Below are 16,334 nucleotides of genomic sequence, written 5' to 3'. Positions count from 1 at the left end.
GGGAGAGTCCGCTCTCTCTCTCTCGAAATGCTTTCATATGGCCACGGGTATATAGCCTCTGACAGAGAAGTCCTACTCACTTCCTTCTCGTGGTATTACTGTTGTTCGCGAAATTAAGAGGACGAAAACCGAACGTCCAGCACTTTAACCAGGTTGGTGGACACTGAAAGTCCATCTAGAGGAGTTGGAAAACTCTGATTCCAAACCAATGGTGCACACGACCTCGAATATCCTGAGGGAACAAATAGCGTATGGATCAATCGTCGGTCACCGGCTACCATGGGATTGCATCCCCTCACGATGCTCCACTGTCTTGTGGATCAGACATTTAGGTTAAAGGTTCCGGGAGTGGCCTCCTAAGAAAACCACCTGCTTCGGTTTGGGCACCTGGGCAATATCACAGCCCTCACAAAAATCAAATAAGATTTGCATGGCGCATATATATCTGGTGCCCCCTTTGTATCAATATTAATATGTTCAAATAAATAAATAAATAAACATTTTGGACTGCTGTCTTAAATTAAACTATCCTCAAGTTTCACATCCAACCTTTTTTTCTTCTGTTTATCCTACCTAAGATACTAGACAGTTTTAATTCTGTCAAACATTGAATAGAATAGTAAAACAAATAAATGAAATATATCCATGACTTGATGATTAAAATACGTCTAGATGTCAGTTTTACGTACTAGTTTCAACTTAATTTTTTCAAATTTCATCACTGTCCAATAAAATCTTTCATTAGAAATAATAAGAAAAAAAAACCCAATGAAAACTGACAGATAAATTGTCTATAAACAAGGTCAATTAATTCTCTTCTCTAATTTAATTAAGAAAGGTGATTTTCTAATACATTTTAAAAAGAGAAAATCTTATTATTCTCTTTTTTATTGTAGAAAAAAAAGTACATAAAAGTCATGTTTCCTTTTTTTTTTTCCCCCTGTTGCTTATCTACCTATTCAAAATTTATTACTTCAGTAAGTAATGTGACAGGAGAAGAAAGCATTTCTTTTTTTTTTTTTTTTTTTTTTTTTACAGAACTAAATTTATACAGATTTTAATTGGTTGTTTTATTGGCCAATAAAAGATTTATTGGATCTTTAAAAGTTAATTATTTGATACAATCACAGTACAAGGAATAAGAAAACTTCAAAAGAATAATTAATAGAGATCATGAACCGATCAATATTGAATAACCATTGAAAACCCGAAAGCACTGGATAGCCGTTTTCATCTTAGTATGGGACACGCCAGCAATGTCCATCCACGATCCCACTACTCAGGACTCGAACACATATTACGATGAAACGGATGCCCAGTGCTTCAAGGTTTTCAATGGCGATCTAAGATCGGAGCGGTTCATGATCTCAAATTAAACTCAACAATCTCCACAACCCTAAACTGAAAATAGTTGATAGTTCAAATGTGATATATATATTTGAACACATAAATATTGGTACAAAGGGGGACCAGATATATATGCGCCACACAAATCTTATTTGATTTGTGTAAGGGCTGTGATACTGACCGGGTGCTTAAACCAAAGCAGGTGGTTTTCTTAGGCGGCCGCACCCGGGGCCTTTGACCTAAACTTTTGATCTACAAGGCAGTGGAGCATCGTGAGGAGATGCAGTCCCGTGGTAGCCGGTAACCGACGATTGATTCATACACAATTCATTTTTCTCGTGGTATTTGAGCCCATGTGCACCAATAGTTTGGAATCAGGGATTTCCAACTCCCCTAGATGGACTTTCCGTGTCCACCAACTCGGTTAAAGTGCTGGACGTTCGGTTTTCGTCCTCTTAATTTCGTAAACAACACCGCCACCACGAGGAGGTAGTGACTAGGACTTCCCTGGGAAAGGCTATATACGCATGGCCCTATAAGAGCGTTTGGAGAGGGAGAGCGGACTCTCCCCACTCTCGGCCGTACCAGAGCATATATATATATATGTATATATATATATATATATATATATATAACAATCAGCATACATTGACATGTCCATCGTGAAATCTGAGCTTTCTGAATTGCGAGTAAATACCTTAGCTCATCCATAAAAAGATAAGATGGACTATCTAATGCCTCGTAAAAAATTCAAATTATCTTCAATCGATTATTGTACAACTAATTTATGAGGTACATGATTATGTACCGATCTTTAAGTTAGATTATTTGTCTGAAAGTTAATGTTACCACCAGGCTCAAACTTTACAACTTATAACATGAAATCCATGTTATATAAAACGAGCTAGAAAGCTAGGAAATAAATCATAGGGAAAACTTACAATATATGCAAAGATGGATAATGCCTAGCAGTGGCATCCAGGACGCGCGTTTCGTCCTATTTGGTACTCGTCAGCTGGATGTATCTGCATCTCAGAGTTGAGGTTCACTCTGGGACTCGAACCCAGTACCTTTCGCTTCAAACGCCATCGCGTTATCCACTTAGCTACTGAGTTCTGATAGCCACTTGCTTGTGCAATGAAGTGAAGTTTAAATTCACTTAGTTTGCACATAGAGAGAGAAACTGACCAGTTGCAGTCCAAAAACATCAATGGGAAGATTCAAACAAACAATACTAAGTGAATTCACAATATGTAACTTCTTAACAAGTCCTAGAATTTAAAGGTAAACAGTTTATAGTGTTTCTATGTTGGATTTACAATTTAGAAAAACAAACACCTGTTTAGTTCCTAAACAGATTGCTTTCTCATTAATAACCTGTAGTAATTCATACAAATACATAGCATATCTTATAACCTGAACCAAAAGTAAACCACATCGTTTAAAGAATTTTAAAAGGAGAAATAATTTAGATTTCATGAAAATTCAGACATTTGCTTTTCAATTTGTGGTAGAAAACCTCAAAAATATGTTAAATGATAAAAATCATAATGCATAAGGCCGAGCAAAGGTAAGATACTAAGTAATTAATAAATGCTATTGAGTCAATAAGGAATCATTCTAGAATGTGCATCGCTTTGCATTTCTAGTATTATTATGTGTAGATTATTCCTAATCATATGGGTTCTTCATGGATACTGTTGAATTTTATAGTTAACATTATGGACTGATATGAGTTAAACAAACCGTTGTTCTAGTGAGAAGCAATCATCAGTGGAGTTCAACCGTGTCAAACGCAACGCAGTTGCCCATAGAGTACATTTGAAGATGGTTGGGTGACAATACGAATAGAAGTTGAACAATTGCATTACCAGATTCCAGCTAAATATTCTAAGGTTGAGAACTCATCATGAAATCTTAGGTTCGACACCCGGTAGGGTCATGATTGTGCACGACTAGAAGGAAACATCTATCCAATGTTTCCTTATTTTCAATAGATAATTAACTAAGATCAGTAGGGGATGTTTACAATGAAATATAAGGAATGCAAAGATTTATCTTATATTTTATTTTAAGTTGAACATGGGATTACTTGTTGTTGATGTTTAACATTGAATATCATTTCAAACTCATGTTATTTTAAACATAATTCACATATTGTTCTATCCATCAAACTATAATAACAAACTTGTGACTGATTTTCCAATGTTCTGTAGCTTTCTTAAACAAAACTGAGTGTTATTTTGTACAATTAAAGAATGAACAGTCTAATACTAAACTGATTCCATTATGTTTATTTGCAACAAGAAAAAAAAGACAACTGAACTAAGCAATTAAATGAGTGATGTGACAAAAGCATCATTATTATTTTGATTATATGACGATTATCATAAATAAAATAATCCCTTTCAGCCATATAGAATGGTGAAGCCTAGTAGGCCCTTCCGGAGAAGAGTGCTAGATCGAAGCACAGCACAACTACCGGGGCGGGATAGCTGTTTCTGCATTGCTTACGCAGAACCATTACATAACTCTCACAACCCATTTTTTGTCTTTTTGTTTTTGTTTGGACAGACTCATTTTTATTTTACCACTCTTTTGAACCCACAGTAATTATGCAATGACTCTATGTAGCATTTATAATCGTTCTCGAGTATCGGTAGAGTGGTTGATTAGGCCGATCTCCACCACCCGGGAGGCAAAGTCCGACTCACAGGTCCTCGTCGTGCCTCCTGGATCATGAGACTGTTTCCATGAACTAACGTGAGAGGTGACCCGGGTGGTGGAATAAAGTAATATTAGGCACATATTTTCATAGGTTCGAGAAAATTCTAGTCATTTCAATAATTGTAGTTCAACGCATTAAAAACCAAACTACACAATAATACGATTTTAAAATATCTTTGAATCATAAGGTGAATTAATAAACAGTGAATTTAGGCACTGCTGAGGAAACCCACATTAGAACCAAACAGCCGTCCAGTGCTTCCAGGTTTTCCATGGTGGTCTAGCTTCAATTGACTCATGATCTCAACTATATAAAATTACTAAAATCTCCACAAAACCTTCCTTCAGATAACTAATAGTTTATAATTTATGACTATCATTGTTCTTAACTAATGTAGAACATTTTTATCAATAGTCTGGAACAATTCAACATATCCATCCAGCTGACGAATTGGAAATAGGAAAAAAAAGCGCATCCTAGATTCCACTAATAGACATCATTCATCTCTGCTTATAATGCTTGTGACTTATCGCAATATCGAAGTAATTTGCACAGCATGCACATATGCCAATATGAGATTGATTAATTACAGTCCTAAACATCAATCAGAAGATATGAAATTTAATTGTACAAACAGTTGTTGTGTAGTGAACGAAGACTTGTTGGGGATAACCAATTTATTATTTCATGTAAAGCTATACAGTGCCTTCATAAAATATGAAAACTATACATTATTTGGACATTTTCCTTCAGTTATCCTGTACACACTTCATTCTTCAAATTCGGTTATTATTATAATTGCACTCTGCTTCCATTTCTGTACTCTTCAATTCAATCTTCTGCTATCAGACCTGCTTTTTTCGATTAATGCTGCATACTATTTATATATGCCAACATAATTAGCATATACTAAAGCTGCACTGAAACTAGACAATTTTGAAGTTAAACACTGGAATGGAACCCATTTGTATGTGAAGAAACTATCGAAATTAAATTACTAACACCTTACCTAATGCAAAAATGTTTTCTATGAGTTTTATGATAGTGAGTTCACAAGTGAGTTTAATGTTTAAGTGAAACCATTTATCTCATGTACTGATATAAAGTTGTTAAGAAAACGATAAATTTTAGGAATGTTTTCACGATAAACTCCTATAAAAAGTATTTCGAATTCAATATTATGACATAAATGGTCAGTTGTTCAGTACACAGTGGTTTTGTAAACCTTTTGCGTTTTAAGATTGGTTCGTTTGGGCCTACTGTAATTTTCATTTACCAAGGAACGAGATTCTCCTAATACGAAACAGGGGATTAGAACGAACTGGATAACATAGCAGTAGAAATACAACGATTCAACGATAATCACGAAATGATGGAACATAAGAAGATAACAATAGGGCAGAAAAGGCTTGATAGTTAGAGAAGTCAAAAGTAAAGAAGGACAGATCTACGTTTATAGAGACAAAATACGATCTAGGGACAAGGGAAAATCAAAAAAACTAAAGGTGATAACAGTCAACTGGTAAATAGTAAAGCTCATGAAGAAATACAAATTAGAAATTATGCTACTGCGATTGCTGTTACAAGGGTGACGCTGAGATTTATTACCAAGAACTAAACAACGGAAGGTTTCCTCATTGATATTCCATAATTTTGATCATTTCAATGAATATAATTAGCTGAAACTGATGACCGGAATACTGGAGTAATTATTGATTTCGATCGTTCCTTTGAACGCCTCATGTAAAATTGACGTCGAGCTATTGTGAAACTGTTCACACAATTTCAAACGAAAGTTCTAATCAAATTGTTTACGACACTTAGAAAATCTTTAATCTTACCTCGAACTAAAAATCTGGCCCATCAAATAATCAACATTCAATATCTGGAATGTAAATCTCTTATTGTTATTCTACACAACATATTTAAGCGATTTAAACGATCTAACGTCAAAATGTTCTATAAGCATATTTAAAAGACTGGTAGGTCCTGGGTTCGAATCTAGAGAGTGCGGGATCGTGGACGCGCACTGCTGAGGAGTCCCACAATAGGGCGAAACGGCCGTCAAACAGTGCTTCCAGGTTTTCCATGGTGGTCTAGCTTCGATTGACTTATGATTTCAACTATGATAATACATAATTATTGATATTTACAACCTGATATGAATAAAATATTTTTTTTAGTACTGGAAGAACTTTAATATCATACCATCACATGCAGTCACTAAGGTAAAAAAAAAATGCATGGACATAAAAATCATGTACGGGATCATCAAATGAAGCAACTACATGGATACAATAGAAAAAAAAATTTATGGATGTAACTAATAAAACTTAATTTTCACTATCAATCACGAAAAGTAAGCTCCAATAAATGAATAACAGTAATATATACCGTTTCAATCAACAAATGAACATGTGATAGTTAGTTTCTTTGTTGTTGTTGTTGTTGTTATTCTCATCGACAAGTTAGTTATATAAGATATATCTAATTAGATGATTTGAGATCTCTTTTAACATCAATAATTAAGTTTTCTAAAACCTCAAAACTGAAACTTGATAATTTCATATAATTTAAATATCAAGTATTAAGTTACTAATCAATATACTACTCATGATATCTTAATGAGTAGAAAAATTGTATTTCTAATGTTTCGTGACTTGGTTTTAAATGCTTCTTCTGAATAAATAAGTAACCATAATAAAATAAACACAAGTTTAAATTGTATAAACTTTCTTATATATTTAACATATATATAAATATATTTATATAATCATTAAGTTTGTTTTGTATCTGAGGAAACCCTAGATAAACTGATTGTAATACACCCTTTATGTAGAGAAGATACAAACATACAAACTCATGATGGATATTCACAACAACAACAACAACAACAACAACAACAAATGTATATACATGTTTAATTTGATTAAAGATCGTTTTTATCAATAACTCATTTCATATAAAATGCCATTGAATACAGAGAAATATTGACAAATGTGGTATGGAGCTTCATAAAAACTTGATAGTTGGATTAGAATATTGTTATATCCCAAAGGGAATTATAAATGGTAATTTTTGAGGACTATTTATGGACCAATATCATACGCATATCTCCTATTTTATAATTGTTAAGTAAAGTAATTATTCATGTTCATGCTCCTTTCATTATGAGCTTTATTTTGACCTATAGACTATTATTATACGATTTACCATTCTTGAGTTATCCCTAGTCCATTAATTACTGTTCCCCCTATTCACAGCCACATTTGGCCAAATCTTGTACAAATGTTATTTTCTATTTTATGGTACGATATGGTCAGTTTGTTTGGTATATAAACCCAGTAGGTTTGAGAATAATGATTGATATTGCAGAGCCTGTCATTGGTGTTCTGAACTTAACTAGCTGGGTTAGGCGTATAGCAGAACTGATAAGTACTCAAGACTGCTCGTACGGTTTTTCGTGTATCATTTCTTTAATCACTAATTCACTCCTCTCTAATTGGGCGGTCATATATATCAAACAGGGCACGCACACACAAATATCATAGTCAACGGATGATATTGAGTAATCAGGCATAGTAATTACTAAGATCAATATATGTTTTGAAGTCAACCTTGACTGATTTACTAAGAATTAATGAATTAAAACAGAAATACATGATAAAATGTGATGACTTCTAGTTTACTAAATGGTTTTTTTCAGTTCTATAAATTAAATAACAGTTAGTTAATTATCGACAGTTACGAATTATTATGTTTTCCAAAATGAGGGGACCATCTAATAATTGACACCCTTCTCTGTCACAAATCAAACTATTCTTTAAAGGTTATTATTGTATGCAATCTGATAAATCATAGTGTTAGAATTGAAGTTGTTTTTCTTTGGTTTCTTATAGAAAACTATTTACATCATGCTTATGTATGATGTATATATTAATAAAACAGAATAAACAACCTGTTCAAGGATTAAACACAAAAGAACAATATGTGAATGATAATGGCTACAGTAATAAACAATGTTTGCTTTTCTCTATACAATTCTATTTGATTTTCATAGTTTATAACACGAACCAATGAAAACCTGGAAACACTGGATGGTAGATTCATCTTAGTAAGTGACTCCTCAGAGGAATAGATCCACAACCCTGAAGTCAGGAATCAGAATTGTGACCATCGGCCTCGCACCCGAAAGCTTAACTTCTAGATCAATACTGGATCGGGATCCAAGGGTGTTCATGTCTAACTGCAATCAATTCAACATATTATTCAAACTTCACCCATTGTCTAGGGAAGACAACTGTCTGAAACGTGGTACGACTAAACTATACCGATCACAGTTTCTTACTATGATTTTATATGAACTACTACGTACTACAGTTACATAACTGCATACAATGACAAACATTACAACAGAAAGAAAAGTCGTGCAAAAAAGATGAGAAGTTTTAAAGTTAAACAAGTAATACAATGTGTGAATAAAGAAAACACAAAAGGGAAAGAAGAAAAGGAAAATAGGGAAAGTTCCGCACAAAAACTCCAATTATTATTCAAATGAGAAAATGAAACATACACTTTCATCAAAGGAAAACAAATTCACAAACACAACAGAATGAAAGATTGAAATTGTCTGTAATATACTGTTATTTTAGTAAATAAGTGAATGGTCATAAGTCATGATTTTTTAATTTTAAAATAAGGCGTCATACGTAGGAAAAACGAAATTAACTCTACATGTAATTATAGAAGTTCGAGAACGAACCTATGATCAGTGGAGTTCAGATGTGCCGGGTGTGAGATGGTTATCCAACTCAGGAAATGAACGATGGTAGCGCGTTATCGCAAATTAATTGGATTTAGACATTACCACGGTCAGATCAAGATTCGGTGGTCTAGAGGCGAAGGGTTCACTCACGCGACCGAAGATACTGGAGTTTAATCATCGGTGTAGTCGTAAATATGCAGTACTGAAGAATTCCATACTAGGAATAAAGAGCCGTCTAGTGCTTCCTAGTTTTATTGAGTGACTAAATAATATCAGTCTCTGATGTTAACTATTATATAGTATCAACAAAACTCCTATACCATTAACCATATAAGTTAGTTAATAGCTTATCGAACAAATTAAAATAATTGTTATCTGGAAGCTGAAAATCCGTATTACTTATCTGGAGTACCAGCTTGCAATAAAAAATTACACATCTTATTCCACGCTTTTAGGTTTCGAATGACAATTATAAACTAACTGTCGGGGGAAAAAACCTTAATCTTCACTAGTCTGAGATAACATCATATACTATTGTCCTCATATTCTATCAGAATAAACTAGTGATAAAAATTTGCAAGTGCACAAAAACCCAGTAATTGAGAACATTTCATCCCTCGAAGTATCAAGGATCTCTAAACATCAAAGTGATTTCTTATTGGATCCAAATTTTCATTTCTTATTACAGGTATATTGATGGCTAATGTGGAAGAAATCTCAATTCACAAATGGTTGCAGTGATTATACGGGATATATTAGATAACACTTATCACTTGGGACGCAACATGAGTTAGTCATACTTTTAAGCTTGGCCAGAATTCAAGAACATTTTTTGAGATTAGAGAATCAATGTTGCTAAGTTTTTGTAATACAATCGGTTTAAATCTCAACCTCAAGAATAGGAAGAGAAAACCTGGTAATACAATAATGATGTTTTTTTTGCTAGATATTATCGGTTATTCATAAGTTAGAGTATAACGTGACACCCAAGAAGAGATTTGTCACTCAATCTGGCCTATAAAAAGGACTACTGAACCCTTGAATGTTTTGCATCTATCACTAAAACTCAGCCTACAAACTAAAATCACAGCTAACACATTAGAATATCCCTTGAGAACTATTAATTTAAAAGACCCTTCAATAAGCCCTAGAAATCCACTGACTGTTATTTAGCAGCAGGATATTGGAGTGTAGGCAGAGATAACTGAAAAACATAGTTTTTCGTGTTTCTTATAACTTAGATAGACAAATACATCCGTAAAAGAAGAATAGATATATTGCACATCAAAACTATTTTTACATACAAAAACAACTTACCAAAAATCATGAAAATCAAAGCCTATATAAGCTAAATGTTCATTTTTCGATAATAGAATATGACGTAAAAATGCATCAGTTAATATAGTTTCACGATGTTTACGTCCAGAACTTAATAAATTCACAATAAGTATACGTTCAAATTCTTGAAAATGTCTTGACCAATACTTGTTGAATGCTTCTTGATTTTCAGTTTGTGCTGAGAAGAGATTTTCAGAAAATAAACAAATACCAATACAATATTTTATCAACAAAGAAAAAGACTTTTAAAAACACGAATTTACCCTAGAAACTAAAATAATAGTAGGAATATATCAGTGGCTAGTGATAGTCTTTAGTGGGGAAAAAAATACAAATAGATTCCCGAATCGTTTATTCTAACCATAATCATAAGGAGAAGAAGAAGATTAATTTAAATAGAGTTTATGATTTATGGTGACATTTTAGTATATATATGTATAACTAGACTGAAAAGAAACACTCCAAATGCTAACGTGAAACAAGAGATTTAGAAAAAAATTAGTAATCGTAAGCAATTAAAACTAAGGCAGTAATTTAAATAAGTAACCTTCAACAAGTTCTTGACAAGTAATGATATCAGAATAAACTAGTCAAGAGATTACGTATTAAAAATAACCATTTGGAACTTGAATAGAATCAAGTCAATTTCTAAAGATTAATTATAAGCATCTTTTTTTTGGACGATACAATAATGTCAAATTATAAATTAGACAATGGTTAAAGTCAAATAATTTTCTCTCTCTTTAAAAAAAAAGAAAAAAAAGGAAAAAGAAAAACAATATTCGTCAAAGAACGCATTTGTAATGATTATTTATTTTGCTATTATTTCATTGGGAGAAATTCTTTTTTTGAAAAGATATTTAGTCAATTATGATTAATGATATCAGTTTTTATTTATTTATTTGAACACATAAATATTGGTACAAAGGGGGACTAGATACATATGCGCCACACAAATCTCATTTGATTTGTGTGAGGGCTGTGATACTGCCCAGGTGCCCAAATCGAAGCAGGTGATTTTCTTAGGGGGCCAAATCCGTAGCCTTTGACCTAAAGATCTAATCCACAAGTCTGTGAAGCAATGTCAGGAGATCCGGTCTTATGGTAGCCGATGACCAGCAACAGGTTCATACGCCATTTGTTCCCTCAGGATACTGGAGCCCATGCACACCATTGGTTTGGAATGAGGGTTTTCCAGCTCCTCTAAGTGGACTTTTCTTGTCCCCCGACCCGGTTAAAGCGCCGGACAATCGCTTTTGGTCCTTTCGATTTCGTAAACAATAGTAATGCCACGAGAAGGCAGTGAGTAGGACTTCACTGGCAGAGGCATGGCCATATGAGAGCCTTTCGAGAGGGAGAGCGGACCCTCCCCACTCTCGGCCGTACCAGGGCATTTGGGGGCTGATATCAATTTAATTAGATTTAAATGAATAATTATATTAACTGTTGAGTCTATTTTTTCTTTTCTTGATTAATGAATTACAATTTTTCATTTTTCTTAATTTTAATGACATAATTTATTATAGCAACCATTGAATCTGTATTGATGTTTACTTTAAATGATGATTAACGAATATATCAGTATTTATAAATTTATTAGGTCCAATAATTAATGCTAATGTTGATGAATATGAAGACGATGATGAAAATTTCTCTGTCATATTTTAATTTATTGACAAAATCCTCATGAACACAACTGTCATTCACAGTTTAAGATGAACTATCTATCAGTAATTAATCTCATTGTTTTGAAAATCATAAACTTTTTTTTTGCACTCCTCCATCTTTGATAATAAATGGAGTCAACAAATTCAACAGTTAAAAATTATGCTCTACATTTAGACATATAAATAGGAACATGATGAGCTAATGGTTCTGTTTACAAAATGGCATCTGAAAGTAGAGAACCGGAGAGAAGATATTTCACTCGGTGCTAACTGTTTGTTAAATTAAAAATTTAAATTAATTGAACAGTACATTATCCAAGGCAGTAAAAATTATATTAGAAAGGTTGTAACTAGGCAAGTGTTTTACCGTAAGCGATCAGACGTAGATTATTATTATTATTACTATTACAAATAATCATCCCGATCAAATGATATATAAAGATAATTTTCGATAATGCAATGAGTAGACGAAGTTTATCAGAATTATGTAATATATTTGCGAAATACATTTCGAACAATCTGATCACACATATACTTGTTAAGACATTTTTAGATGAAAACTAAAAGGTCAACTAGACAGGTTAAGGTAAGCCGTAACAAAGAAAGAAAATAAATAAAGTACACAAAAACAATGTTATGACCACACTAGATAATAAATCAGTATTACCAGGGTAAGTTAAGGGTAACAACCAAATGCTGACTTGATGTCAACCTTATGACCATTTTCAACTAAATGTTTCGCAATGGAGGAAGAAGTCTGTCTATCCTGTGATCTTATTTGACCATTGGAATTCATTTGTTTCTGCAGACAATTTCATCATTAAGGTAAGGTCGTTACACAGAAATTATTCACTTTTGAAGGAAATTTCATCCAACAATGATATTAGTTAGACAATAAAAGAAAACTTTAAAAAAACAGGGTGCTAAACTTTTAATTATTTAATGATTACATAGCCAATTCCCTTGTGTGAATTTTATGAGTATGAGTTTCTCATTCAACACCATACTTCCCTAAAACAACTACAACAATGTATAAATATACATAAGAGAATACAAATCAATAGTATGCGCTATTCATTGCATATATATATAATATGGATTATCAGATCTTAGAGACGACAACAATTGTATATGTATATGCAAAAGTTAACAGAATGAATGTAAATGTGAAAATGAATTTGTTTTGTTTTGACTGTTTGTATTTTCTCTCTTCTGGTTAGCTATAAGAGAGAGAGAGAGAGAGAAATCACTCAATTATTGATCGGAAGCGCCACTTGGAATAAGTTGTATACTCATAATAAATGCTTTATTATTTCTATTCCCTTAACATCCATTATTATTATTACTACTACTACTATAAATGCTACTAACACTTAACTTTGTATGCTTGACAGATGAAGTGTAGAAAATCCAGACGAATAAGTACTAAGAAGAAACAATAACAATAATAATTATGATGGAAAATAACAAACTATGCGTGTCAGCTCTTTTTTCTTCTTGATTCACTAAATTACGTAACTTTATTTTAAAAGACTAATATTTGAACGAAGAATATTCTTTTCGATAGATTCTCTTCAGGTTCTACAACTATATATCCAAATAATAATCCGAAAAAAATGGCCAGGTTAAGGGTAAAGTACATCGTACAGTGATCACCTCATTTTGTATTTATCAGTTTGACTGCTCCTACGGAGCAAGTTATAATGGTCGAAGTTCTAGGAATTTACATTTTCGTGCTCGTGAACACCTCCCAGCAAGGCTAAACAAAGGTCTGGTGAAGAAAATGAACAACTTGATCCTAGTCCATTTAATGCAAACCAGTCATAGTACCAGTATAAACCATTCCTTTTCAGTTAAGTATTGGGTCAGTAATTATTTTGCCAAAGCTTGTCAGGCTTGAAGTCCTTCAAACGGCTGAAGCAGTAGTCATCCGGATTAAGAAACCGGAGCTATGCATACAAAAGAAATATCTTCGACCGCTTCTCCTCCCCTGGCGAACCCCAAGGCCAACTAATCAATAGTAATCTTAGCTATTGAATGACCTCGTTTGACCATTGTACCTACGACCTTTAATAGTCGAATGCAATTGTCTATGCTATCTTTATTCACAAATCTTTGTATTATTATTACTATTATTTCTATTGGTTAAACATCATTATTAATCTCTCCAATACATGATTCATTCACTTCACATTCATCCCTGCTTATTACGTCTTACTAATTTTGTTACACAATTTAGTCTTGCATTAAACATTTGATCGAATTGCAATTGCACTATTATCTCTCTCACCCTATCTAATCCATATTTATTCTGATCATGGATCTTAAATTTTCACTTAACATATATACAGATTCAAGTTAACTTTCAATATGAGTCATATCAACATTACATAATTTTATCCTATTTTGTTTGACAATCCTAAATTTACATACTGTAAACGATGTACTTTGCCCTTAACCTGACCATTTATTCGGATTATTAATTTGGATATATATTTGTAGAGGAAGAAATACAACCGAATTCAATTTTAATTGGTTTGTATCATTTCGTTGTTGATATATTTGATTGAAATGCCTGCTCTGAAACCCAGTGATAGCCACATCCCATCTGTTCTATATCAAGCAATACAACTGGTTAACATTTTTATTTTCGAACCCATAGAAAAACTGTTGAATATACTTCGCATATTTATTATTTATCGGTATAGGGTTGCGGAGATTGTTGAGTGTTGATTGAGATCATGAATCGCTCAATGTTAGACCACCACTAAAAACCTAGAACCACTGGACGGCCATTCCGTCCTCATATGGGACTCTTCAGCAGTGCACATCCATGCCCCCAAGCACAGGACTAGAACCGAGAACCTTCGGTGTCAAGCCTAACTTTCAGACCATTTAGCCGAAATCCAAAGGTGTTAATGTCTAATTTCAACCAATTCACGATATTTCGTGACCATCTTCAACTATTTTCGGTGGTTAGCTGCCTCACACCCAACACGAACTAGCTTCATTGGTCATGGCTCCTCACTAAAACTCAGAGAATTACTTATCGAAGCTAATCACTAGTAAGCACATGATAATTATCAGTATGGGGCTGTGAAGATTGTTGAGTTTTGATTGAGATCATAAATCAATCAATGTTATTATTTATCTGAACTAATGTAGTAATAATGATACACATGACAATTGATATAGTTTAAGATAAAGGAAAAAGATATGAATAGAAAACTACGCTAGTATAAAGGGTGAATGCATGGTTGTGTATGTACGTTATGTATGTACGTTCAACATAAAGCACAATTTCGACATTTACATAAATTTATAGCTCACAGTAGGAAATTTGACTTAACACCACCACTGTAGAATAAGTTTCAAAATTAACTGTTGTAGTAAAATAAAGAAACCAATTTTTAATCTGTCTTATTTTGAATTATGAAAGTGAACACAGATAAAATTAGTCATTTACTAATTTTATAGTTGAATTCATGAGTCACTTGAACCTAGATCACCATGGAAAACCTGGAAGCACTGGACGGCTGTTTCGTCCCAGAGTGGGACTCCTCAGCTCATTAGCGACTGGCTTCAAGAGGTATTGTCTAGATTGTCTAGAGTTCTAGTGAGAAGCAGTGACCAGTCGAGTTCAAACAAGTCTGTTGGGAGACAGTAACTCATTGAAGACGGTTGCTTAATTTTCTGAATCGGCTGAAGCCTTTGGATGCCAGCCGGCTCAGTGGTCTAGAAGTTAAGCGCTCGCACGAGAGACCGATAGATCCTAAGTTCAAATCTCTCGAGGAGTCCCATAATAAGATGAAACGGCCGTCTAGTGTTTCCAGGTTTTCCATGGTTGTCTAGCTTAAATTGACTCATAATTTAAACTATAAAAATTACTAAAATCTCCACAACCCCCCCTTTCTGATTATAGTCATTTATTATTCATGAACTTATAATAGACATACTATTATAAACGACAGAGGGGAATAGTTTATATTAATGACAAATTGTCTTACTTTGTTTATATTAATTAATTAATTTTTCGATTAACTATCAAGTTAATATGAAAAAATTGAAAAATTTTATCGAATATTCAAGAAGAAGAACGGAAAAAAGAAAAAAACTTTTGTTTTCAATAATTAAGTAAATTAAAAAAAACAAAAAAAGTTTATTAATACATTTCATTGTCTAATTAAAAATAAAACAAACTATCTAGGTGATTGTATAAACAAGAAAAAATGGAATTATTCATGAATAATTACTGTTAGGATCGTTCAGTACTATCTCATTACATAGAATCAAACCACATAATCAGCTACTTATTGCTTTTTTAATCACTTATGCTGATCTTTAATGGTTTATACATACACTAGGATAAGCCAAACATAACTACTCATTCAGATATTCAGTAGTATGATTCGTAGATATATTAAACCCGTAGTCTTATCTGAATTTATTTATACAAGGTTTATAATTTTTACCCTCACATTTCTTTACC

General features: G+C 33.0%; 1 protein-coding gene and 1 non-coding gene across 2 annotated transcripts in view; both read right to left on the bottom strand.

Annotated features, from left to right (window-relative positions):
• The window catches only part of Smp_134830 (putative suppressor of actin (sac)), a gene marked incomplete at both ends in the record, with an annotated part of 30,777 nt that extends 18,513 nt beyond the window's left edge, over positions 1–12,264 (bottom strand). Inside the window, 2 exons of the mRNA XM_018799613.1 lie at positions 10,158–10,356; positions 12,213–12,264. Of these exons, the coding sequence (XP_018651384.1) occupies positions 10,158–10,356; positions 12,213–12,264 (251 nt within the window). The remainder of the gene's footprint in view (positions 1–10,157; positions 10,357–12,212) is intronic.
• Positions 2,392–2,458, bottom strand: Smp_tRNA_02126_Gln_TTG.1.1. The gene has a single exon. It is a non-coding gene (tRNA).
• Positions 12,265–16,334: the final 4,070 nt, after the last annotated feature.

This window comes from Schistosoma mansoni, chromosome 3 (assembly GCF_000237925.1).
Source record: "Schistosoma mansoni strain Puerto Rico chromosome 3, complete genome".
NCBI classification, from domain to species: Eukaryota; Metazoa; Platyhelminthes; class Trematoda; order Strigeidida; family Schistosomatidae; genus Schistosoma; species Schistosoma mansoni.
Note: the sequence above shows the minus strand (reverse complement) of the source record. Positions and strands in the feature narration are given on the sequence as shown.